The sequence below is a fragment of the Brachionichthys hirsutus genome, chromosome 2 (genome assembly GCF_040956055.1).
Source record: "Brachionichthys hirsutus isolate HB-005 chromosome 2, CSIRO-AGI_Bhir_v1, whole genome shotgun sequence".
In the NCBI taxonomy this organism is placed as follows: Eukaryota; Metazoa; Chordata; class Actinopteri; order Lophiiformes; family Brachionichthyidae; genus Brachionichthys; species Brachionichthys hirsutus.
Genome location: NC_090898.1, coordinates 3,524,723 through 3,551,893, shown reverse-complemented (window position 1 = coordinate 3,551,893; position 27,171 = coordinate 3,524,723). Strand labels below are relative to the sequence as shown.

The 27,171-nt window shown below is 47.6% G+C and overlaps 1 protein-coding gene across 1 annotated transcript in view; it reads right to left on the bottom strand.

Annotated features, from left to right (window-relative positions):
- The window catches only part of agrn (agrin), a 188,326-nt gene that overhangs the window by 13,100 nt on the left and 148,055 nt on the right, over positions 1–27,171 (bottom strand). Inside the window, exons 9-19 of the mRNA XM_068750622.1 lie at positions 21,668–21,865; positions 21,155–21,355; positions 16,955–17,097; positions 16,154–16,259; positions 13,911–14,030; positions 13,240–13,404; positions 11,435–11,578; positions 9,409–9,533; positions 9,186–9,291; positions 4,551–4,982; positions 2,612–2,737 (exon numbers count right to left, since the gene is read on the bottom strand). Coding sequence (XP_068606723.1) covers positions 2,612–2,737; positions 4,551–4,982; positions 9,186–9,291; positions 9,409–9,533; positions 11,435–11,578; positions 13,240–13,404; positions 13,911–14,030; positions 16,154–16,259; positions 16,955–17,097; positions 21,155–21,355; positions 21,668–21,865 — 1,866 coding nt within the window. The remainder of the gene's footprint in view (positions 1–2,611; positions 2,738–4,550; positions 4,983–9,185; positions 9,292–9,408; positions 9,534–11,434; positions 11,579–13,239; positions 13,405–13,910; positions 14,031–16,153; positions 16,260–16,954; positions 17,098–21,154; positions 21,356–21,667; positions 21,866–27,171) is intronic.

Here is a 27,171-nt window from a genome sequence, read left to right as displayed (position 1 = left end):
CATATGGAAGAGTTTACAGAAGCAGGAGGTTAGTGTGGCATTAAACGTCCGTGTGAGCAATTACTGGTCATTACGTTTGATGACACAGGAATGGAACTGCCTCGTCGAGGGGTAACATATGGAGGGTCTGCCCTGATCAGCTGGCACATTACAAACCAATGTTACGCAGAATACTCGAAAAAAAAAAAACAGGACCTTGACCGAGGTCCTACACAACACTGATTTACAGTCAAATAAGGCAGTGTTTCCCAACCAGTGTGCCGCGGCTCAAAAAAGGTTGGGAAACACTGAACTAAGGCATTTGGTAGTTCTGTGAACATGTTTAAATACTGCAAAAAACTGTAAAAATAAATAATTTACAAATGATTTTATTAAAGAAGTACCTGGTGGCACTCTGGGCTTGCGTAGATTGGAAAGTGGCACACGTCATGAGTGGAGGAACGGCTAAGCCCTCCCCGGGGGAAAAGAATCGATCCGCCAATCGCGCCTCCTGCTTTTATAGTGAACACTTGAGCTGAATGAAGTATTGATCACTGCTGTGCTGCCATTGTTTGCTGAGATAAATATTGACAGGCTTTAGAGGATTTGTTTCAATTGTCATCTCACATCTAAAAGCTGTTCCAAAATGCTTGTACGACACAAGCTTTTACAGCCATTTGGATTTATGGTTCATTCCAAAAAGGCCATCCAGTTCACTTCGGGCTTGTTTGGTCCTAAATTTTGTGCATTGCAAAATAAGGAGACAAGAGGTGGCCTTGTGCGTTCAGATCGCGCTGTGGATGATGTGGCAGTGAGCCCGTTTAGTTTATAGAACAGATTTGGGAGGCTTCACAACATCAGAAATGAAACTGTGCGCTAGTTTGTGGACTCGGCTCTTTCAAGTCATGACCCGTGGCTCCCGTGGGAGCCGGAGAGAATCCCGTCTTTTACAGCCAGTCAGACTAACAGATGGAACAGATTCCAACTGATAGAGGCAGAGAAGCAAATGGCAGCAAGAAGCCCTTTATCTTCATGAACTGAGCGTGGCGTAAGGCCCTGATTGGTACAACAGAGCGCTGCCTCTGGAGTCTCTCGACTCTCCCTGCTCAAATCCAGAAAGAAATGCACTGATGCAACGCTGACCTGAGATTGACTGAGTCGGCGGAGAGAAACGAGAGAGATGCCAAACACCAGTACTGACTGAAAAAGAGAATGGAGGAGAGCAGACAGGAGAAGTGGGAGGAGACACTGGCTGCGTTTACATGGACAACATTTCACTAACCTGATCTGAGTTCGGATTAAAATTGTGATCGGTTGCACTGCGCAGTAAGGACGGCTTGCACCGAAACATCGGAATAAGTGTTTTCATGCGCCCTGATCGGATCATCAATCGGTATACACCACCCCTCTCGATCGGAATAGAATCTTGATCGGATTGAGCTGGATCGGGTCAGACTATTCCGATGTGGGTGTGTACGTGAAGCATTTTTATTCCAATCAGGCTTTTAATCTGATTAAATGTGTCCATGTAAACGCAGCCACTGATGGTTATTTGCAATCCTATCCCAGATGCGCTGAAAAAGATCTTAGCTAATTCTGAAAACAATTCTCTCTGCATGCACTGTTCACTTTAAACTTTAAATTATCCTGCAAGTACTTGAATGTTCCGTCATCATTTGTATTTTATGTTGTTTTAGACACCAGACGGAGCTGCACTCCTAATCTCATTGTGTAGCTACTATGCCATGACAATAAAGGCTTTCTATTTTATTCTAAAATAGAGAAAATGGAACTCGTCTGGAGGAAAACGACTGATTTCAGCCAGACGATCTCGTCTTGCTAATTAATCAACTAATTAAACGTTGATTACTGAGGTCAGACTTATCGTTTCAGTGATTGTTTTGCCACCGTTTTTATTTCCTGCTACCCGCAAATAAAAACATTCACATAAGAGTGAGGTGATTCATGCAGGCGCCACTGCAGAAAAAACACTCCACCTCCACGTCACGCCACCTGTTCTGGTGGTTTAAGGCAGATGGCACAAACCACTATTCGCAAATGAAACAGAAAATAGGAGGAGATCAGTGAGAAATGTGATTATTCGTATTTGATTTTAACTGAGGTATTAAAACAACACAAAGTTGAACTTTGTGCAGTTTAAATCCAAGACATTCTACTCCCTGCATATAAACAGCTACAAATCCTTCTTAACTGCATGTATCACTTTTTTTCTCCACGGTATCGATCTTCTCTTCTAGTTCTCAGAAATACAAAGGAATATTTCCCAGAATGCCGAGATGCAAATTTTTGCCAGTACTCAGAATTAGTGCATAAAATTGTGAAAGCATTTAAGCTGGATGTGCTGCTACTATTGTAGATATTTTATCTTTGTGAAATGACATTAAAAGGAAAACTGTAAATATGTGGAGCATTGAGCTTGAATCAATGCTACAAAATGCAAGCCAGGAAGAACCCACTTTGATTGACAGATGTGAGTGGAATGACGGCCCTCCGGCAGAGATGTTGGGGTTTAACCTCTTTTTATATCTCTGTCAATTAATACTCAGTAATATGAGACAAACACAAAGCGGAGGAAACGCAGGGGACAGGTGCCAGGGGTATTTTCACTTACGGGGGCAGTTGGCGCCCTCTGGATTGCTGGCGGGTGTCTTGCCGTCGGGGCAGCAGCCGAACTCCTTATTGTCACAGGATGACCTCTCCTCGGCTGTGGGCGTGGTGGCGCCGGCTGCCGTGGGACCTACGCGTGACACACGAAGGGGTCGTAATCATTCATGAAGACGTAGCAAACTGACAGAACTACTTTAAACACTTCCATTGGCTCGCTTGATGAATTCCTCCTTCCCAAAGTGCTCTCGCATCTACAAATGCTGACCTGTGATTGGATGCCGTTAAAAGGCATCTGTCGGGAGTGATTACGAGGCGTCTTGGAATTGAGTCTACACCTGGAACTCATTCCGTCGGGGAACAGACACGCCACGTCTCACACAGAGCACATTAAAAGATGACGGGACGCGATAACTGATCACTTGCTGATTGGTTGAGAGCAACCTTCAAGACTTACAAGGTAAAAAGGTCATCGGCAGTCGGTGTGTTTGCCTTTCAGTCTCGATTTATCTGAATATCTAGGGACATAGAACACATAAAAATAGCTGGGCTTTCTCTCCTTGAAGGATGGGAGGGTGTGACAGCAGCAAAGCGCCATTCCCTCTAATGATGATGTTGGAAGCGGGGGTGGGGGGTGGGGGGGGACATCTTGGTTGAATTGGTGCAGTTTATGGCCACGCAGAGATTACAAATAATCATGGAAGCAAGCAGCTAGTGGCTAAACATGTCATAAAGACGTCAGAGGTGAGGGACGTCCTGCTCAAGGACTCGTGGTCAGAGGAGACAAGAGGGGGGGAGGGAGGAGGGGGGAGGGGGGAGGACGGCCTAGAGGGCATCTGTTGGCTTGTGGTCTGCAGATTTACAGATGTCGAGGAAGAGAGCTCTCATGGGGGAAGGAGGGCAGTGCATAACGGCGAGGGGACACTGCATGGCTCCAGTGGGAGCCATGAGAGCTGTCAAGCAAACAGACACACACACACACACATACACACACACACGCACACAAGCACATACTTCACCACTGCAGGTACAAAAACAGACACAAGCCTGCACCTCTGACCCGCTCACAATGATACACGGTACTCAGACATGTGCACTCAAAACTGGATGAACTCTAAGGCACGAGGAGAGGGACACACACTATATAATCCTATTTAGCTACGCTTGGACACACACACACACACACACACACACACAGACCAACACAACCAAAAGACAACGGGTCTCCTTGGCAGTCGGCTTCATGCTCCTCACGTCAGCAAGCGCTCTGGTCAGCCTCTGACAAGAGCATAAATCTAAAGCTTCGGGAGCATGCGGGGACGAGGAAGAAGAGGGGTGCTTCATCAATCCTATCCCATAACAGCAGGCTGTCAGGCAAGGGGGGATAAGGTGATGAAAGCAAAAAAGAAAAAAGAAGAGTTGGTCACTTGTTGTCCAAACGGAGTCCCAGATATCGCCTGCTGTTCTAGACAAGAGGGAATGCTGAGATGAGTCGGGCTGCAGAGATGCCCCGAAAAGGGGCGACAGTTTCGCCTGCTGAGAGCTTCTTTTACAGGGTTTGTTTTGCTAGCTGCGCACCAGCGGAAAGGGACAGAAGAGCTCGGGTGATGTAGCAACAGTGAAGCGTGCAAAATACATTCTTTGCTGTCTGGAATTGAGAAATGCATCTTGTGCGAAACGGTACACGCAGCGTGTGCTTACACACATTCCTCTTCGCCGCCCGCCCGCCTGACATTTGTCTCCAAAACAACCCAATTTCCATACAAATCCAATGGCTGTTGTTAATGTAAGCCTCGCACAAAAGATGGTGGCATGAATGTGATATGAGGTCAGTTCAGAAAATATTTCCCCCAGCTCTTCTTGAAAACAAAAAAACAAAAAACAAAACCCCTCCCACACACAAATCAGAGCATTATGGGTAATGACATGAAAGAGCTGGGATTTACCGACTGACTCCTCTCGCCCACTGGCCTCCGTCGGCATGCCGCTACCTGCTTCCTCTCCCAGCTCCTCCTCTTCCTCGGTCTGGTCATCCCCACTTGGCTCGCCGCTGCCAGAGCCCTCGAAGGAGGCCACAGCAGCGGAGGGGACAGGGCTGCTGCGGGAGGGGGAGGCGATTGGGGTGGCGGCAGTGGATTGTGGCTGCGGCTCGGTGTGGATGGGGTGGCGGTGGTTTGATCGTGGGTCAGAGTGGATGAGGGTGGGGAAGGGGGTAGCGACTGGAGGCGGCTCAGCGGTCTCTGTCTCTGGCGTCCTTGGAAGCGGTATGGCCCACACCATGTTAAGGTGGAAGGTGGTGGTGATGGCGGCAGAGGCTGTGCTGGAGATGGTGGCGGGGGGGTTAGGGGTGGGTCGGTCAGCCGCCTCAGAGAGGATTTCTGGTGGAGGGAAGGGGAGGAAGCAAGGAATGGATGAATGATTGAGCAAAGATGAGAATGTCTGATTTTGCTACGCCTAACTCCATTACAGTCTAAATAATCAAACCACAGGAAATAAAAACGTCGTCATCAGCCAATAAAGCAAATCAAACCAGGCGGCTTCAGATCCTCCTCCGGAGAATAACTTATTAGCTCTGCATTTAATGGATGATTATGTTGGGTTTATTCTTACAACCCTCCTACCTGATGTCATGATGCAATGCACTAACGCACACCGACACACTAACAACACGCCTACACACACACACACAGACGCACACACAAGCCCCGATTTGTAAAAGCAATCTCAGCAACAAATAAGATGTCAGGAATCTGTATTTGACAAACATGAAAGTGCATCCAAATGCAGAGTGAATATGGAACCTGCCAACCAATGACAAACTGCATTCACAATCTTATGCACCGAAGTGTGTTTCGACAGCAGACGAGTTATGTGGCCCAACCACACTTAAACTACTCCAGTCTGTGTCGGTGCACAGTGCAAGCTGCGCTTGTGCTTGGGTGTGTGTGCACAATATGCATGCTTGTGTGTTGCAAGCATTGCTGTGCCAATGTTTATGAATTATATATGCATATTCAAATGCTGCCCTCCAGTAGCAAAAGCTTTAATCACCAACAGCCAGCGCCTCCAGTGATGAATGATTGATAGAAATGGGGCAAAAAAAAAGAGAGGCAGCTTTAACTCGAGCTTCAAAGACGGCAAACTGCTGCTTGAAGAGAGCAAGAGCGTTCGTCCAAAACACACCAAACACACGGTTGACAACAGACACACAAAATACACATGGCAAAGAAAACACTCCAGGTGAGAAAGAGAGAGGGGCTCCCATTAGAAAGCTCAATGTCGATGACACTAAATGCTCTGGTGCAAAAGGGCAAATGTTGCATAGGATAAAAGGCTCTGGTGCAAATGGGCAAATGTTGCATAGGATAAAAGGCTCTGGTGCAAAAGGGCAAATGTTGCATAGGATAAAAGGCTCTGGTGCAAAAGGGCAAATGTTGCATAGGATAAAAGGCTCTGTTGCAAATGGGCAAATGTTGCATAGGATAAAAGGCTCTGGTGCAAAAGGGTAAATGTTGCATAGGATAAAAGGCTCTGGTGCAAATGGGCAAATGTTGCATAGGATAAAAGGCTCTGGTGCAAAAGGGTAAATGTTGCATAGGATAAAAGGCTCCTTTAGGGGAATAAGAGATGCTACGTGAGCACCTGGCAGTAGTGGTTGTTCTTCCTTTACTTTATTATGCCCCAGGAGTTTAAACGTGCGCGAGTGTGTGTGTGTGTGTGTGTGCGTATGTGTGTGAAATGAACAGAAGATTTTAAAAGAACCCATACCGAAGATTTGCGCTTCATTAGGATTCGCCTAACATTATGCGTAGGCCTTAATTACACTGCTATAATCGCGTATTTGATCGGCAATTATTCACCCAAGTGTGAAATGTGATGCCTACTGAGACGGCAGAACGCCCGGGGGGACGCACGGCGCAAGCTTAAAGCTCAGCAGATATTTGTATAGAGACGGATTTGGTGCGCATTGGGCGGCGATGCTATCGCTAGAGGACGATGTCATGCTTTGCCTTTCCTCTTGACTAAACCCGTCAGTCAGTTGCCAGCTTAGCGTCAGGACGCTAGCCTCACCGGAGAGTGCCTAATGGTTGCCGCGTGTGTGCGTATCTGGAGCGGCGAGAACGACGACACGGCAAGAAGAAAGAAAGATTGTTGAACTTAGTCTGCTCAGTCGATGCCTCTCGTAATCAAGTTTAACAATCCGTTTCCGTTTTGTTTCCTGCCCCCCCCCCCCCTCTCATTGGAGCAATGGGCAGTTATATCACCGGCTGAAAAGGGACACACACACACAAAAACTTGATTGCCATCTTGGCTTGTCTCAGCCGTATAGTTATCGCTGAAAGGCGGTAGATTGTTTGTGGAGTAAACCACGCTCAATGAGGAGGCGGAGTCTGGATTCCCAATCCCCACCGGGGCGAAAAAGACAAGAGAATCAAGAGAGTCAAGAAGACGGAAATGATGGGGACAGAATGGGTCCGACAAAAGCGTTCGAATCAGCAAGAAGAAAAGGGGCTCACAAAGAAAGGCACGGGAGAGTACCGGTACAGACAAGCAGTTCGGGAACGAGGGACGAAATAATAAGGGCAGAACACGGTGACGGCAACTAGAGCCCGAGCGAGCTGCCGACGCCATATGCCGGCATTCGCTGCCAGTTTGTCGGGGAAACCACAGGTGATAACTCCGTATGGGAGAGGCCGGTCCCTCGTGGCGGCATTTGGTCATCAGTCCAAATACCCTCCTCCCCAGTTTGGCGCAGGGAATGAATTTTTCTTCAGATATTCCATCTTTTCACTGGGAGGCAGCAGCGGAGCGAGGAGAATCCGTGGCGCTGCTGCTCAGAGGATGGAGACTTCAGAGGCAGCTGGCTAACACATGCTGCGTGTTCTCTGTCGCACGCAAAAAGCTGTAAATGCTCTTATTCTGAAGGGCTGCAAAGCTTTCCTAGACTGCTCATTAGTGGCGTACTGCGCACCGGCAGTCACACACTACGAGCCCTCGGCATGACCCTCTGGTCATACCAGCTCAGTGAGCATCAGCACCCCGCAGCGCTCAGGCCGCGCGTCCGGAAGCGCCGCGTGCAAACAGCGTGAGGGAGTGCAGGCGGGGTCTGTGGCGTGCTGAGGGGTGCTGAGGGGTGCAGGCAGAGCAAATGCTAATCCGTAGCCATCCACACGTGAAATGAGCTTGAGATCTCACCCCCGAGCCGACAGCGGCGGAGGAACAGCTACCCGTGGTGGCACAGCATTCGGGGGGGGGGGGGGGGGGAAATTAAAAGAACCTCCGTAGCTGCTGGTGGGCTCAAGTGCTTGTCTGTCTGTTCCTGCCCTGAGGGGTCCGCCGAGAAGGAGTCTGCTGTGAGACCTCGTCTTGCCTTCTGCGTTTAGAAATGCTAGGTGAGGGATTACACACAACCCACGTCTCTATTGCCAGGCAACAGAGGAACACGAAACCATGCTGGAGGGTTTTTTTTTTGCTCCTTTTCTTGGCGACCCTTGGCAGTGAGTTTGTAATTAACAGATGCTCATGGACTTATCAAAGACTTGTCGATCTCTTGTGGAGGATGTTTTTTTTGTGTACTTTATGTGTATACCTGCAGCTTAACACGGATCATGTTAACAGCCTTGCCTCCTATGGATTTGACCTACTTTGCCCCAAACAAGGGAGATGGTGACACGGCATTAGGTCACCTGATCTGCGGCTGCTGAGTAATCCTCAGGTTAATGAACATTTCCCCACCTTTAGAGCTGCACACCTGGCATTAGCTAGTGGTCAGAAGCTCACAGCTGGCGTCTCCCTCCCCCCGCGTGGCTTACCGACGGTGTCGGTAGAACCCCATCGCGACGCAAGCTGGTGCAGCAAGTTCCCTGGACATGAAATGCATGGCCTCGGCGTATATCCTGGGGTCTGTCAGACGGATGCGCTCAATCAGCATCTGGACCAAAAGCCAGGAGCTGCACCTTTTACTGAGCACACGTGTACTCTGCATCCGCCATCACGCTGAAGCAGCATCACGTTCCTGGAAACGAGTAGCTGCAAGGGGATTGACTGCATTTCCCTCCACAGGAGGGTTTGAAGATGACACCAATCCCCAAGCAGAGGAGTGAAAGGAAGTGTCATTGCTATCTTGTGGGATTTTAATGGCTCAGACTCCAGTCAAACTAAAAAACCCTTGGATTTAAAAAGCGAGAAAACCCTCTTTCACATTACTTTTCTCCACAGGCCTGCATGATTTCATGCTCAACTGTCCTACAAGCAGAAGAGGACAGGCCAGATTGTCCTCTAGTTCCTCGGGGGTAAACATTGGCCAATCCTAATCCTGTAGTTTTATTAAATGGACAAGCAGAAATAGCAAAACTAATTTATTTACACGATGCATGTGCAGGTGCATTTCTGTGGTTGACAAAAAATGCAAGCAAATTTTCCACGCAGGCTGTGAGAGTGAGATAGCGAGATGGATACGGAAACAGCAGAAGGGGGACAATTCCAAGCCCGTGGCAATGTCCACCATCTTTTAACGGGGGCCGGACAGCAGTTGACCGTCCACGCGACGCGTGAAAGATGGAGACGCTGACAGGGCTCACCTGTGCACTGTCCAAAGTGATTCACCGTGATGTCCTTGTCCTGCCTACAGGCGATGGTCCTCAGCTGGCACTGGTCAGCATAGGTCACCCCGTCTGATCCGCACACCTGCTCCACGGGGACAGAGATGGAGAGAGGACACGTGTGAACTTCCTGTAGGCGTTTGTCTTTATAACGTGTGACAAACAGGGAAATGACCACAAACATCCAGTTCGAAAAACCCACCTTGCTCTGTTTTTTCTCGTCGCAATCCGGTGAAGGGCACTCGCAGTGGGCTTGGCCATTCGCTTCAATGCAAGATGCTCCAAAGCTGCACACCAGATCCTGACAGGAAGCTGGAGCCTCGAGCGCTGGAGAAGAAACGGGCTTGCATGGTTACTGTTGCAGCGCCATATGCGTTCCGTTTACAGCAATGGAGTGCAGTTGCTTTGTGGATGCTGTTTTTTTTTTTTTTTTTGGCAGAAAGTGTTATGTAAATGCAGGCGAGTTACCTTAAAACTTAAATCGCATGCATATTTAATGTTACAGTTTCACAGACTCTTTTCCCGATGCTTGCTGAAGTGTCAAAGACAGCTTTTACTCCAATGAGCCATCATCGAGTGCCAGTTGGCAGCAAACCCAAACGGCGTCGCCAGTAACGACAGTCCCGTGTTGTTTGGTGCTTTAAAGGAAAGACGGAAAACTCAACAAATAAATAAATAAAGAATAATGAATCCCAACACTCTCATTTGACCAGTCAACCTACATTCCTGGCGTGTCCCACATGGGAGGAGACCCTGGACATGCTGGAGGGATTATGTCCCTGAGAGGAGCTGGAGGGTGCGGGTGGGAGAGATCCGGGCCTCTCTGATATTCAGACTCACTTTTTGATCGGGTCCCTTCAGCCACTTAAAGGCTTCCCATGAGCAGAAGTTGGGATCGAATTATAGTTGGGGGGTTACCCAAGCTCGTCTTTACAAGCTGGATGTCTGCATATACACAGCCATGCTAGCCGTAGCCGCGTCCTGAGCGTCATCACATTCTCTGCTTGCTATCAGACAATGCGCGCCTGAGAGGCTTTGAACTGGCCTTGTAAGCAGCTCTGGCCTCCAACCTCCTTATTTCATATGCAAGTTTTCCACCTCTCTGTGAATAACCCGACTTAATCTCTTCACAACCGTAGTGCAATTATGGGGATTGTCTAGTTGCCTGTCGGAAACACTGTGAAACTCATAGTCTCATGGACTCATAGTCTCATGGACTCATAGTCTCATGGACCACTGCAGAATCAGCTGCTTTACTTCTGTCAGGGCACTTTTTTCATCGATGCCTTTTGAAGCTCTCCAAAGCAGCATTTGAAGCCTTGAAGTTGCCTCTGCAGGAGCTCCACTTGGGGAGCCCACCATCCACCCACCTGCGAGGTTATGAGTGTGGGGTCTTTGCATTGCTGCAACATCACACACACACGCACACCCACACACACACACACACTCCTTAGCTCCTGCTTTAATGTGCTACCATTTCTCAGTACACTGTCTTTTCATCTGGCAGGTTGGCCGTGTGCCAGACTGGCCCACCACTGTGCCGGGAGTGCGAGCTTCATTAAGCAGTTGACTTCCAGTCGATATCTGATGGTGCATCTTAATCAAGGAGCTGCAGGCCCCCCCAGCGGGAGCTAACCTTTCCTTCAACCTGCCTTCTTAGCATGCAGCCGCACATCAAACTAGTCAAGAGCCTTTCGCATGTGGACGATTACATGCGTGTAAAATTGCACATGGAATCATTGTGAGACATCCAAAATTGACTTTATCTCTCTCTCTCACACACACACACACACACACACAAACACACACACAAACATCAGTTGGTGTTATGCCATGTCCCTGTAATTTGTACACTCCTGCACTCCTAATCTCTATTGATTATCTTCCCCTGTAGTCACTTCCTTCCTGTATCAATAAACCGGACTGATGCAAAAAGCATCGGATGAGGCTGATCCGCTATTAAACAGGAAAAGGCTTCACAATCAGCGAACAGTAATGGGAAGAAAGATGTAAACATGTGTGTGGGCTCCTGTTTCTAGATTTGTTTGGCTCCAAATCAATCGCGACATCTGGACTCTGTAACTGATGTCGTTACATTTAATGGCTAAAACATGGACTAATGCTGAGAAACGTGTGTTTCCGTGTGTCTCTGTGTGTGTGTGTGTGTGTGTGTGTTGACGTCGTTTATTTACGCTACACTGGGTTGCCTTGGTTCGCTCGCCTATTACCTTTGTCGCAGCCATTCATGCCCATCTTGGATCCATCTGGACACACGTTGCACTTCATGCCCTTCACTCCGGTCTTGCAGGAGCATAGACCCGACATCTGCTCGCAGTCATCCCGGACCGAGCCCGTGGCGTCGCAGTTACAAGCTGCCACGGAGAGGTGGAGGAAAACAAGAGAGGCTGATGAGAAATAAGCGTCAAGTCAAGTAGGGGCCGAGGCAGGAAATGGGATAAGGAGCACTTTGTTTATGCGGCGCCTGGCAACCTTCACCTCTGAACCTCGTTTTGGAAATGTCAATGTCCTACAGTCCACAGGTCGGCAATAGTTCACGCTGCCTTAGTGGCCGCAGGGTGAGGAGGAGGAGGAGGAGAAGTACGGAAAGGCAAGAAAAACAACCCCGGGGAAGGACATCCACCCCATCGTGTTCCTGGAATCAATGCTGCAGCTTCTTGGCCTCCTCACCTGCTGAGCGTGGTATTGGTACCTGGTTAAGGTCAGGCTATGGGCGAGGCCCCCCCCCAGGCTACAGCAGGATACAAGCTGGTTGCCATATCGCATTACAACAAAACAAACAAGAGGTCCTGGCCTCCTCCCTCAGCTGAATGATAACGCAAGCAGCGCATTCACTCGATGCATCAAGGATTCATTCACACGAAAGCTACAATGTTGGAAATGTGCTTTTCACTTCTTATTAACTTGAAGGATATGACCCGGTGAATTTGTTTTGTTTTTAATCAATTCAGTGAGAAATGAATTTCCACATGGGGATTATTTTCTGGTGGAGTATAATTCAGTGGATTGTCGGCATTGAGATCCAGTAAATTTTATTCCAGACATCTTTTCCCAAAATTCTATTGCAGTTTTTTGATGAATGGGATATTAGTTTGGGGAAATGTGTTTATTTTCCAACATAAATCAGCTCCCAACATCTGAGTCACGTTACCTCGACAGATTAAGAATGCAAACAGATTTGCATTCTTAAATTGAATAGGATATTTAAATATTATTTTTTTCAATGGTTTAATGACCATCTCAATTGAACATCATAAATACTACTAGTAATTATTACGACTACTACTATGTTTTGTAACACTGTTCATACAGTAAATGCAGCTAAAAATGTTTTACACCAATGAAATGACAAAAAGATACAAATAAAAAGCTAGAAAGAATATAAAAACAGAACTTGAAAATAAATACATTTGAGAATGATATGGGCATAAAAACATGGACAATAATAGGAATAAAAGAAGTCAAATAAAAGGATGAAAGTAAAAAACAGAATAAACATTAAAATGAACTTTAGAGAAAGGTTAATAAAATACATAAATCTGAACTAGCTTCAGTTTCACCTCCTCTTTTATGTTATGTCTTTTCACAGTGAACTGTGTGTCTGGACCTCCTTAAGTTAGTCTTGTGCTTTGTTCCTCCATATTTTACTCCATATTCAACTTAAAAAGTCTACACATCTATTGCATCCTCTGAAAAGATTTCTCCCATTTTCACTTTTTTTTTTTTGCCGTCTGAATTTTTTATGTCGTTTTGTGTGATTGTGGGCTTTGTAGTTTTCTATGAATATAATTGACCTCACTATTCTGCTCACGGCAGAAATCTCAGAGATAGACATCTCAAAATGAAACGCGCTCAGCACGGCGAGAGGTGCGGAAATTACGTTTCTTTGTAATTCGGGTGAACTGACCCCTTTATGAAAAGAAGGTAGGCGAATGCCAACTAAGCAATTTACGGAAAAGTAACAGAAAGAGGCGAGTGACGGCTCGCGCTGTCAGACTCTGACGGATTTCCTTACGCGTGCAGCCGCTCATGTTCTCCGTCACGATGCCCCGGAAGTTCCAGAAGCCCGGCTCGCAGCGGTCACACTTCTGTCCCCCGACACCCGGCTTGCAGGAGCACTGGCCGGTGGCTGGATCGCATGTTTTCTTGTAAGAGCCATAGATGTTACACTGACAGGTACCTGAGGAGAATCGATCACATGCTTTAATGCTGCTTCATGCAAAGCCCAATAAATGCATCGTGATTCATTCCTTTCTAGCATCACCCAGTTTATGATGGTTCAGTGTTGCCTACAATTCTGTAGCTCTTTTCCATCAATAAAAACGTTGGTAAAGTGTGTTTAGGAGATTTTCCCGTTTGCTAAATCTCTTCATACCCCTATTTCTAAGTCTGCATTTTCCATACTGCATCCACTAGGTAACAGCTTATCAGAGCATTTTCTCCTTCGTTTCAGGTGTTATCATTCATCATCATCATCATCATCATCATCAGATGAAGAGATTCCCGCAGATACGGTGCAACGTTATCATAATTATTCCCCTGGATTAAGATGAAACATATTCATCTCTGCCGCTGTAATTACGAGCAAACAGAATAAGCTCCACATGCTGAAACCGCCTGATTGCAAACACAACTTCCTGCAAAAAACAAAGGTGAATGTGAAGGGGGGGGGGGGGGGGGACTTACTGGGGCATCCGGCCAGTCCGACTCCGAGGGCGGCCGTCACGTTGTCGAGGCAGCAGCTGTATACAGACTGACTGCAGTGCTGGGGGGTCGTCAGCTTGGGTAGAGATGGGGCTGGAAGTGCTGATAAAGTAGCGACAAAAAGAGAGATGGGAGATGGCACAGGAAGGGGGGGGGGGGGGTACCAGCATTTGAGAGATTACATTGGTTGAAGGGGGGTTAGTGCGCGAGTTGACCGTGTGTGTGTGTGTGCGTGTGTGTGCGCGTGTGTGAGGAATTAGACAACACAATCTCTAAACAACATGTAACTTTTTGCCAACAATAAGACTGGCTTGAGGGGCAGAGGTGGAGAGGCTGGCAGCCGGCTCCGAGATAACAATTCTATTTGTGACTTTCTCCACAATGGCTCAAAATCAGGAGGGAAATGATGCCATTAGCTGCAGTGGAAACAAACAATGCACGCCAGCTGACATTTACCACCGACTCGGAGGCATGTTCTCTTCATTTGTTCTTGTCTAATACTACAAAATAGCACTGCTGCCCTACAACCTCCCCAGAAGGAACCCCCCCCAGAAAGTCAGTATAATGCTATGGAATGTGTCAAGCAATTTGTGCCTGTGCACAGAAATTGTGTGTGTGTGGGGTGGGGGATCCTTTGTCTACGGATGCACCAGCCTTCAGACTGCTGTGACAGCTCTGAAAAACTTTCACCAAAACAAAAAGGCGACCCAAAAACTGGTGCTTCTCCAGAAATGGGCCGAGAGTGGGAAAACATTGAGTGGGAGGAAGAAAAAACACCAGCGTTTAAATTCTCAGGGCTTTGGAGTGAAAAGTGAAGTTGTCGAGACAGAATGCAGAACTGTTTCTGTTCCCCCCCCCCCTGATCGCTTTGTCTTGTGCTGCCCATTTGCAGTTTGGAAGCTGGAGATACGGCGATACATAAATCACACAGTTACAGCTGTGGATATGAGCCTTAGCCTAACGGCGATGACTCGGCTCACTATTTTCCCAGTGCTCCCCCCCCCCCCCCCCCCCACACACACACACACACTCCAGAGATGGGCTCTGGACACACTTCATTTAACTTGCCACTTCCCAGCGCTCCATTCGGCTTTCTGCGCCGAGCCTATTAGGACAAGGATAACTTTTAATTTCAGATGTTCTTCCACCCTTCGAGGGTCCCCCCCCCTCCCCTCTTCGGTGGCGATTGGGCAGCACAATGCAGCTCGCTGTGATGTGCAATACTAGCCCCACATCTTCATGGTCTGCTGCAGCGCTTCCCCCCCTCTGCGTGATGCCGACTGTCTGTCTGTGCAATGTGCATTTTGTTCGACTTTTAATGAAACCCCTGACCCAGATTTGAATTTGGAGACAGCCAAAATGATGCAGTGATGATGCTGTTGACACTTGATGCAAAAGAGGCCAAGTTTTGTCCAAATAAGAATGAGCTTGCCTTCAGTCCCCGGTAGAGCTGCCATGTTTTGATAAGTTTGCGGAGGTCAAATGAAGTTTCTCCTTCCACTGCTAATGCAGAGGGCAGAGAAATCCCCCCAGCTCTTCCGCTAATAGGAGAGGAGAGCCCAGAGCTCGGGTGCCCTTAAAAAAAGGATTGATTATCCATGGCTGGTAGAAAAGCGTGACAGTCGGTGCCCAAGGAGGCCGGCTTAGGAAGAAGAATCTGCAGGGACGAGCGTGAAAACTCTTCTCTCATCTGCCTCTTTACTTTCAACCCCGGGAGAATCAAAAAGGCCGAAACGATCACTCAACCCCCCCCATCAATGCTTGCATCAGCTCTTCTTTTTACATGGCCGTGGTGAGGAAGGCGGCTCGCCTTTGCCTCTTAATGTTGGGACACATTTTTGGGCTGATAAATTACAGCTTTCATCAGAGGGTTTTCATTTAAAGTAAAAAAAAAAAGGAATTGTCTGGACAGGAAAAGTGGATCCTCAATCCTCTCAAGTCATTACCCAGAAGGGAGATTCTGCAGCGTCGTCATCCACGGAGGCCCCGAGGCATCGCTGCAAAGTGCGCTGAGTTAACCTTCCACCATCAAACGACACAATCATGCATACTTAACCCCCCCGCTTCGTCTCATCTGCTTATCGACGGACTTGAACTACAGCCATCAATGGATGGAAATGAGCGGTGAAATGGGATGCCAATGACAATGAGCCTCGGTGAGGATGCTGCTGCTGCGGCGGCGGCATTAACGCTGAGTGGCGTGATGCGGCCGATGGTGTACCGACCTGCGCAGGGTCCCAGATTCTGAATCAACAAGTGCTCTCGTTTCGCACATCTGGCCTTCTTCAGCTGGCACTCGTTGCTATAGTTTTCCCCGTCTGATCCGCAAACCTAGACGAGAGTCACAGGGGGCGGGGCATTACACCGTGTCTGCTGCGACCACCTCCACTCGCTCGTTCCTGCTCCCTAATAGCACGTCTATGTGAGGCGGGCCCTGTGTGGCACTGGAATGGGTCACGCCTGGCAGCCTCCACCTGCCTGTTTGCTCACCTGCGATTGATGCGGCCCAGCTGTCTTCACTTCGACAGTGCGAGCTGTCACATCGGCCAGCTGTTATCACGTGGCTGGCCGTCCATATGCCGTTCATTTCACACGTTCATTAGCATCGACTCAGTAAAGTGGCGAGGATGGAGACTGATTGTTGATGAGTATATAAAATGATGCTGAGCTAGAACACCCACAGGCCTATAATAACCATGAGGACAGAATGCATGGATTCAAAAACAAGTGATGTGTGTTTACTTCTAAGTTTATCTCCATATTGTTTTTTTTTTAAACGTTGATGCAGTACATTAATACCTTGACATACGAGTATAATTCGTTCCAGGACCGAGCTCGTAACTCAAATCATTCAAATGTTTCCCTTATAAAATAACTGGAAAAAAATGCATCCGTTCTGGCCGTCGAAAAACGCTAAAGTCAGCGCTAATAACGGGGGAAAAAAGCTTGTTAAACACCCCAACAACGTGCCTGCTGTCGAGGGGCTTTCCATTCACTCTTTTTAGGAGTGTTCTGAAGGCACGTACCGCAAGGCGAGGTACACTTTGACAAGAGAAGTCACAGATACAGCGCTCGTCCTCTGCGTCTTCATCCCACGAGCCTCCAAACATGCGACAGCGGTCTTGCTCGCAGCTCTCGATGCCCGAACCTGACCCCCCCGAGCCGCAGTCTGTATGACGACACAGCAGAAATGGAGAACAGCACAAATAAGAAACACAAACCACTGTCAGTGAATCAGGTAGAAACGGCATCCTACTTTAACTGAATCGGGGATAATTATTTCCCACAAACTGCTGGTGGGGAAGGAAATCAAAGGCACTGCTGATTGTACGAGGGAAGGGGCGACTGAAGCGAGCACAAGAGATTGTCAAAAAAAAACGGTACACACAACGTCCTTGCACTGATGGTGGGGGGGGGGTCATTCTTTTCATTTCATTTAAATCTGATTTGATTCACTCTTGCCTCTGACTGTGACACGCACTCTATGAGAATTTACCAACCATACACACTTTAAATGCTTCGGTAAAATATAAAATAAAAATGAGTCTGCAACTCTTTAACTGTGAGTTTTTAAAAGTGACCTTCTCTGAAGCACAATGTGTCGCCGAGCTGTTTAGGCCGACTTCATGTCCCGTGTGGGCTTAAAAATAAATAATATTCAATCATCTATAGAGCCCTGTTCAAAACACTCAAAGGATCTTTACAGCTAAAGAAATAAAATAAATAAAAATGTAAGCAGCTCGATGAACAACAAACAAGAAAATCACACAACGCTGGTCGGATCTTAAAAGCAGAAAAACCCGACAGCAGCTAAAAGTCGACGGTGATGCAAAATAAAGCGGAAAGTACGAGAACGTTTTATAGGCGCATATGGAGGGGGGAGAAAAAAGTTTCCAGCAAAACAGTTTGGAAATTAATTTATGAAAAACAAATCGGAGGGAGGGGGGGGGAGGGTTGCAGAAAGCCAGCAAAGAGTGGGGGAGGATCCTGCGTTTGATGTTACAAATTTCACCCTCAGCAGAAGTCCCGGGGGGGGGGGGGGGCAGGAAATGAAAGCAGTCAGAGAGAGAGAGAGAGAGGGCTGTGGGCTGGCAGGAAGTTCGTTTCAAACAAATGAGTTATTCAAAAATAAAATGCAGTTCAGCTAAAAGCTCCCCCCTCAGCTGAACGGCTGGACGCATCAGGTAAGAGAAGTGTTTCTGCTTAAGTTAACTGGTCCCAGAACAGATAAATAATGAGGGCTGGATCACAGGTGGCAGACTGCCGGTATCTGCGCAGGGTGCACCAGCTCAGCGAGACATAATGCATCATGGGAACGGCAAGAGCAGCCAATCCATAATCCGCTCAGGCCCGCTTACAAGATCAATAATAAATAAAAGAATGGAGAATAGAATAAATAAAAGGGGAGGGAAGAGGAGGAGGGGGGGGTCCTAATTAGCTGCTGCTCTCTGATGTGCCCAGCACCCGTGCTTCCTATGAACCTTTCAATGAATACATCTCCAGCTCGGCTGCATCAGCTATTCTCTCTGCGACACCCGCCCGTCTCCTTTTTACTCAATCATGTCAGAAAACGGAGTCTACTTAGCCAAGGGAGCGCCATTAAGGCGACAGGATCCAGCAGGACGAAGAAGAAAGGTGCACGAGTGATGTCCCAGGAAGACACAGGCGGAACCAAACAAAGGGAAAGGATTCCACAGGAACTGATTTTGACCATAGAGGAAAAGGCTACAAGCGTGCATTAAAGGAGGGCGAAGAAAAGACGAGGTTAAGGGCGAATAAAAGAAGACAGGGAGGAGGGAATGCGCGTGACGGCCAACAACAGTGGTTGCTCTTCTGTTATGATGCCTCTCGTATCATAAGCCTTGTGTGCTTCGACATCTGTCACTCGAAAACGAATAACGAGTCGTCACGAGATTCAGACGTGAGGATAAATAAGAAAAATGGCGTGGAGCAATTTGCACTCCATGAGTCAAACCATTTCACACCCTCCCTTAAAGGATGGGCATAAAACAGGACAAATAAACTTCTGTGAAAAAAAGGGGGGGGTGGCTGTTGATTATGTGTTGCTGCGATCCCGCACTCACATTCGTGTTTATTAATTAAATGTATATTCAATAAAAAATGGGGGGGGGGGGGTCTGGACCCCTGCAGGTGAAGAGGGGGAGCTGAGGCCAGGCCTCCCCAAGAGTGTAATGAAACAGGTGATGCATGTCCCTGTGTGGCCAGCGGGGGGGATGCTGTCATTTTTATGCTCGGAGTTTTTAAGTCAGATCTGCGTAAGCAAATAAATCCTGTGTCCCCTTCCTCTGCAGCTTATCTTAGATGTGAAGTATAGAGGCTGCCTGTCTGCACGCTCTGATCTCAGCTCAAACCAACACCCAGCCATCTACATGGAGGGGGGGGGGGTACAGAGACGTGACAGCCAAACGCAGGTGTTCCAACAGGAGAAAAACAAACCTATTTCTGATCATTTCAAAATGACGCCAGACCTCCTGCGGCGCGTCTGGGTCAGATCCAAGGGAGAAGGGACAGAACTAGTGGTGCCCCCCCCCGGGGTGAAATGTATTGATTGAAGAAGAAAACATCTCCACCCATGTCTGTGGCAGCATTAGTCCCCTTTTTGTTGAGACGCACAATTTTGATGGAGAAGAATGTAATATGGAGAGAGAAATGAGTGGGTGGGATGTAAGAGAGCGAGCGGGAGTGGGGGGGGGGGGGGGAGGGGGACTATTCTATTGTGTGAGGCTGATGGTTTTCTCTGAATCAAAATGAGTAACTGATGAAAGAAAGGATGCTGGGAGACAGAACAGGAGAGGAAAACTAATCCGTGATGCTGCGCAAGTAACCCAACAGCCATCGGGAGGAGGAAGATGGCTTTTCTGCCTGATAGCAAGCAACCAATAGATGGGTGACAGAGAGTGTGCGTGTGTGTGTGTGTGGGGGTGTGTGTGGGTGTGTGTGTGTGTGTGTGTGTGGCGACAGCGAGTCTGAATCTTCATGCTCATTTGTTCATGCTCCACATACAAAGAAGGTCAGTGGCACGATGTTAAATCGACCACGAGAAGCTTCAGCAGAATGACCCCCCCCCCCCCCCCCCTCAGGCCCAGGGTGACACGATCGACAATGGAGGAGAGGGAGAAACGACAAAAGAGAAATAATAGAAGGAATCACCCCCGGCTACCAATCAGAACGGAAGAGGATTCTTCCTCTCGTGCTTGTTTGGTCTGCCCTCCTCTCCCTGCTGCATGGCTGGTGTGGTCTCTCAGATGATGGCTGTTCCCCATCAGGAGCCAACATCTGAGGGTAGGGGGGGGCAGCACCGTGGGTGCCATCACCAGGACCGGGCAAGGGACTGGGCTGTCTTGCCTCGGACAGCTAGTGCTGATCGCGAAATGATTTGCACGGTGAATTAGAGCTCATTAGAGCTCATCCAGAGCCTCAGGCAGCGATGCTCATGTAACGGCCGTCCGGCACACATTTAAGAGCCTGAATGGATAAGTGGGCTTGATAAAATGTATACTCTGCATTCTCAAGGGTATGCATTTAATAGCTGTGGCAAAATGACGGCCATTCCATATCATCCATTGATGCACAGCCACCACTGTGCTTGGTAAATACTCCATTAGTAGCATAATCCAACCACTTAAACTTCATTACTCTTCATCAGGTGTTGAAGCTAATATGCTAGAAAGGCTAACTTTCAGAATAAAAGCTGCCTGAGAGGACAGGAAGTGCTTTGCATTGTCCACTGGATGCTTTCGCGAACAGTGATATGACGCCGCCAATTTAAATCAACAGGACGGATGGATGGATGGATGGACGGATGGATGGACAATACATCATGAGCTCCTTGGCTAATAACCTTTTGGAAAATGAAAAGCAGAGAGGTCTCTAACATAAACCTGCAGTTGAGGAATATAAAATGCTCCAACGGAACCTGGCAGTTATTTGAAAATGAAGGGTAGCTGAAGAAACGGCTGGACTGATAAATGAATACAACGTGATGAAAAGACTGTGTCTTCAATATTCCACCGAACTTCATCACCCAGAGGGCACTAGTGCTCTCGGCCCCCGGCTTAGCTGATGACTTTGGCTTCATCTTTTGCTTCGTTAACCTGCTGCCGCCGGCGGCAAATCAATCACGATGAGAATCCATATACAAATGAAAGGTGCTCCGCAGGTCAGCTGATGCAGATCATTACCCCGATTCAAAGCACCTTTCCTACCTTCGTCGCAGCTGCCAGGCTTAACCGGGTCAATGGTCCTCTTTTGCATGCAGGAGGACATGCGGAGTTCACACTCGTTGTTGTAGGTGGTGCCATCGCTGCCGCACACTGCAGAGAAGGCCTCGCCTGAGCACTGCGGGCACTCGCACTTATTCTGGACGCACCGGGCCCCCCAGGCACAAACGGTGCCGCCACATGTTTCTGAATGAACAGACAGCAGAGGGACGGGTCAGAGCCAAAGAAAGATCAACGCCAAAGGCTTAGGTTCATACCCGACATGCACACGCTCCTTAAGTCATTTCCCATTTGAATTTCCTACAAATGGATTTAAATATTTGAATATATGAACTTCCTGCCTGAAGCTACGCAAGGCTTGCTCTACTTGTATTTTTATACCCACACTTAGCTTAGAGTTTATCTCAGTTCTTCCACTCACTGTAAGGATTCAGCAATAATCAGCGTGACACATGTAAAGCATCGAGAACATGCTGCGTAAATGCACGCATCACTTACTGCACCCTCCTTGTGTGACCACGTGGAGGTCCATCTGTTCCTTGCAGGCTCGCACGTGGAGCTCGCACTCGCTGCTGTAGGTGGTGCCATCACTGCCACACACGGGCTGGCGAGAGTCCACGCACTCCGCCGCGCAAACACACTGGCCGCTCTGGGCGTCGCAGATTGCCCCGAAGGAGCAGTTGGCGCAGGTCTCATCTAGTGGGACACAAAGAAGGAGAGAAAGGCTAAGAGTAAAGGACATAACGCCGGTCCCTTGATGTGCGGTGGACTTAAAGTCAATAAAGGGGATTGTTCATAATTATTTTGTAAATGCACAAATGCAAAATTCTGGAAAGTTGCAGAAGAATCAGTTTTCACTTGATTACATCCATCCATTATTTTGTACATCCGCTTATCCGCCTTGCGGGTCACGGGTATGCTGGAGCCTATCCCAGCTTGCTGTGGGTGAAAGGATACACCCCAGATGAGTCGCCAGCTCATTGCGGAGGCCACACGAATGGCAAAACACCACTCACACTTAACTTGAGAGCCTTGCCGTCTGTGCTGCTGAGAGCTGCTGCAGTTATTAGGAACGCAGTGCAGCAGCACAGACTGAAGCGGGTCAGAGGTGCAAAGGTCCCAGACTGAGCGCAGAATAGACGTAAACGTCCCTCCATTTAAAGCACATTCAGTTGATTGAATCGAACTGCTTATCAAAGGCTCAAATGTGTCTGTACAAAGGCTCTAAAGGTTCACAGACATGTGATAGCTAAAATAAAGCCAAGCCACGAAATCCAAAAACACTCCCCGGGGATAGAAATCTATTGAGCCACAGATCTGCTAGGGAACGTCGGAAAAGCTGAAGGGAGGCGGAAAGTGCCCTAAACCAGTCTTCCTAGACCTGACAGGAAATAACTAAACACAAAGAGCGTCAGAAAGGGTCAGAGTGGTCAGAGCTGAAGCTCGCCCCGAGGAGACGCCACTCGGCAGCTTGGCTGGCGTTTGACACTACAACGAATCAGCAAACACGAAGGACTCCCAATTCCCACACCTGGTTCCAGCCAGACTATCTCTGTGGCGGCGTCTGAAGCCAGCACTCCTTTTTACATTCACCAAGGAGCGCACTCTGTTTCCTTTATTAATCACTTCATCAGATCTTTCATGTGTGCCTTATAAATAAACTACCTTCCTGGCAGACATGCATATCTACGCCCCAAAGGACCGCCTGGAGTTACCCAAAACGCTCAGACAGCTTCCCAGCCTGTTTATTCCGTGCAGTATTTAGTCCTCTTCTCAAGGAGGACTAGCCGGCCTCCGGAAGTTTCTTCGTGCGTGTTTATGGTGCAGACCGATGCAACACGGGACCAGGCAGTAGACGCACCACGTCGACCGACACCAATTACACCTGGAGGATTTGCATTAGCGCCGCTCGCTATCACATTCAATTAGGGGCAGGCGGATAACCACCACTGATTTAGTGCTAATTGAGAGACGAAGCTGGAACCTTCCACATTATTAATCTGTTTATTACTCTATTAGATTCTTTCATTCGCCGAATCTTCCTATCGGGGGCCGCTTTATGTTCAGACAGCCCTATGTTCAGACAAATGATTCTTCAAATCATTAGTTCAGAGTGATTTGCCACGCTGTCATGCTGTGATGATTAACCATATATGGGAAATATATATATTTTTCCATGTTAAAAATAGCCGACCATACTCTCGGGAAATGAGTACGGTTCTCCATCCTCGAGCTCGTTCAATCCTCTCTCCGGGTCATTCTGCAGGGATATGAGTCCGGGGCAAATCATTAGTCTTAAACGGCAAGTGTGACATTGTGCGGCGATGTGAGAAATATTTAAAACCTGCTCCCTTTTGTTCAAAAATCTGGTTCATAAACGCTGTTTGGTCGATCATGATGATAAACGACATGCCGAGTTTCCATTATGAGCCGATTGACTGGTGTAAAAAATTGGGAAAGCTGGGCTGCAGGCTGGTGCATGTAGGTCTGGGATCAAAGAGTGGACACTGGACTCTTATTGAGGTCTGTGTTTTATGTTTAACACTTCCTGTATTATCAGTTTGTATCGTCGTAATTTCCTTTATGCCGCTTTTATTTTGAAGAGCTTCCTGCTTGTTTGACGGATGCATGAAAACGGGACGTTATGGTGGTTTTTCTCATTCTTTCTACTTGTTCCAGCTTCTGGCTAGACCTGAGAACACGCTCTTACGGTATTTCTGGAGCTTCACCAGCAAGGAACTGTTCTCTACCGTTCTCAGGGCTGAGCTTTATGAAAGGCTTCAGAAAACCAGTCATCTTCATCGATGTCTGGCCGGGGTTTAGCTACACTCTTTGCCAAGACCGCGACTTGATAGAGAGAGTTGCACGGCCACCGGCCTGAAATGTCTGAACATCTGGGCGTCTGAGCAACGCCGTTATCCCCCTTCCTTGCTTCCTCTCACTTGATCTGAAAAAAGGTATAAACAATGGAATAAAAATTAAAAACTAAAACCAGCGTTAACCCTGTATAGCCAAACGTATCATATTTGATACATATTTCTGGATTTTGAGAATTCCCCCCCAAAAACGCTGATAGATACAAGCCAACAACACTTGCATCTGCAGTTGCCATGAAGAAATTCCTGATTTTGCAAAAGATACATAAATTAGAGCACTTATATAAAAATGTAGGTTTTGTTGTTGTTGTTTTTTGGACAAATTTTTCTGAAGGTTCCATGAAGACCTTATTTTCCAAAAATTAGAGTGTTGACGATTACTTCATGGTGCGGGCTTTAAAGACTTAAATTTAGCCTGGCGCTGTAGATCATGGCTGGGGCCCCTGAGAGAGAGAGAAAAAAAAAAAAGCTTTATGGTGCAGCAAGCATTCGAGCATTAATCTGGTGCTTAATACAATGACGCGTCTCCAGCGTTGTGGTGACACTTTCCCATTTAACATGATTATGCCTCCATGCAAGAAAGGCGGGCCGAGAGAGAAGGTTGCCTGCGATCGGTGTGGGGGAGCCGTGTGGGCCCCATGCAGAGCCATCAGACACTTATGGGATTAATTGGACCGCCGGGTGAGCGCCGGGCCTCGGCATCAGCGGCAGACCTCGCTAAAGGGAGAACGTCCCTGCAATCCTGTGGAAGGCCTTTCTCAAAGATTCAGAGCAGTCATCGCTGCATATTCATGCCCTTGGTTTTGGAGCAATACTTTGATGTATATTAGCAGAACCAAGCTACTTTTGTAGCTCAAATCAGGTAATTTAATATTAAATAGTAATGTATTATAAACAACCAGCTGATGCTAAGCTTTTTAGGCTGTGGAATGTTTCAAAAAGCTTTCTTCTTCTTCTTCTTCTAGGACGAAATAAAATGAACAGATATGAAATACACAGTAAGTGGAAGTGAAATGGGGGTCGCCGTCGCTCCCTGCAAGGGTTATAAATCAGGAAGTGGCAGCGATGAGTGTTGTCCTTTATCTGGCCCTGTGTCCTGATAGCAGCCTCGCTTATTTATCAGCTCCTGCCCCTCGCACCTGCCCCTCCACGCTGCCTGATCCTCCAGACAACATGCATCACAAGCATCCAGATAAAAAAGAGGAGCTTCAAAGGCAGGAGACGAGGGAGAGCTGCCGCTATCGCCGCTAACGGCATGCCTCCAAAAAGGTTATCACTACTAATTTTGAATTTAGAGGAAGAAACAATCAATTCATCCTTCTGAAGGGAGACAACTTGGAAAGTTCTGATTTCAAGGTGACACATCTGTCGGCTAGTGTTTAGCATTTGCACCTTTGTCATCCAAATAGGTTTTCATGTCCACAATGTACGAACCGCTGCAGTCTCAGAAAACACAGCGGAACGTTAAGCAGGAGAACACAGGTATCCACCTGATTGAGGCTGATGGAGCCTCAAAATCGGCACTAAACATGACTGGCAGGTTTTGGACATGTTTTGGGCTTGTGGGGATAAGCATAGTGACATTTGGATTTTAAATCCAGCAGCGGCTCCCAGATTAGTGGAATTAGCCTGATATCGGTGCCACATTCATTATAATCCCAGCACGACATGCACAAGAAAATAAATAAAAAGGGTTGGGATGATATATACACCAGACTGGGGTCCTGAATTTATACATCTTTAATGAGAAAAATGCAATAACATGAAGGCGTCACATGACCAACCTTCATTAGCCATTAGCCATGGCTCCTCCTGGGTTAGGATTAGATGCAGTATATCCAGTGCTTGTTCCGTCTTTCCTGCTGTGTCTCTCCTCTGCCTACTACTACCCCCTCAAATGCCCCTGGATGAAAACGAGGGTAATGACGATGACGAGTATTACCAGTAGATTAAGCAGACAGAAGTCGGACGGTTTGTGTTTTAAAGGCCTGTGAATATGCCCTGGTGATAACACCCCCCCCTCCTGTCATTGTTACCCAGGCGCGACTTTGATAACTCTGCCCCCTACTTCCTCCATCTGCCTTCCTCTTTTCAGACTCTCTCGCCGTCATCCTTTTTGAGCTGATCGATATTTCTTACTCGCCTGACTGTCATTTCAAACACCTGTGGGAGTGAATTTGTTACTTCCGTTTCTCAATTGAGTCCGGTGGCGCCGCTCTCCCTCTGTTTGGGTAAAGCTGTGTGGATGAGTCTCTTTCTCCGAGGCTACTGATATCCAGCTGGGGAGTCTATTAACCCCCCCCCCCCCCCCCCGCAGCCTACCTTACAAGGTCGGATACCTCTCAAATGCAGGCAGAGGAAAAACAACAAATTGCTATCAGGTTGCATGAGCCGCGTAGATAACCACTACTTTGCAATCTGCAGTGACCCACACATGCTGGCACGCAAAGTTAGCCAGACATGCATGGTTTGACGGCTTGCATGCTACGGTACATTATGTCAAAAGGAATCATGCATGAAAAGACAGAAGTCTCAAATAAAATTGCAGAATGAAAAGTTGAAAATATGGTACAAATATGATTAAAAAAAAGAAATTTGTGTAAATGTTTCTTTTATTTGACTGACTGTTTCATTTGTTGTGTGCAAAAAAGAAAAAGAAAAAAACCTCTTATAGTCCTTTGTGATATAAGGCTTTCACATAAAATGTTAGTATTACTCTTCTCTGCCTTACATCTCTCATTCCTAGAGCTGAAAGCATCATAGGTTGTCCTCCTCCTCCTCGCTGTTTCCTTCTGCCCCATAAACATTCATAGCGTATTAGTGGTTTGCACAGCCCGTGATAATTAGGTGAGATAATGGCTTAAATCAGTCACTCGTTACGGTGCTGAATAAAGTCCAGTAAAGCTGTGCAAACAGCCCAGAAATAACCGCCCTTATCATCTCCATCACTGCTCGCCGGGCTCCAGCCTGGCAAACCAGTGCCTCAGCGTTTTCATGGCACCTTTGCGCTGACGCAAGCCTGTTCCTCTGGGAGCCAAGAACCGTCCATAGTGCTGGATTACACATAGCCCCCCCCCCCCACACACACACACACTCTGCCGCATGCTCTTTAAAATACAGACTATT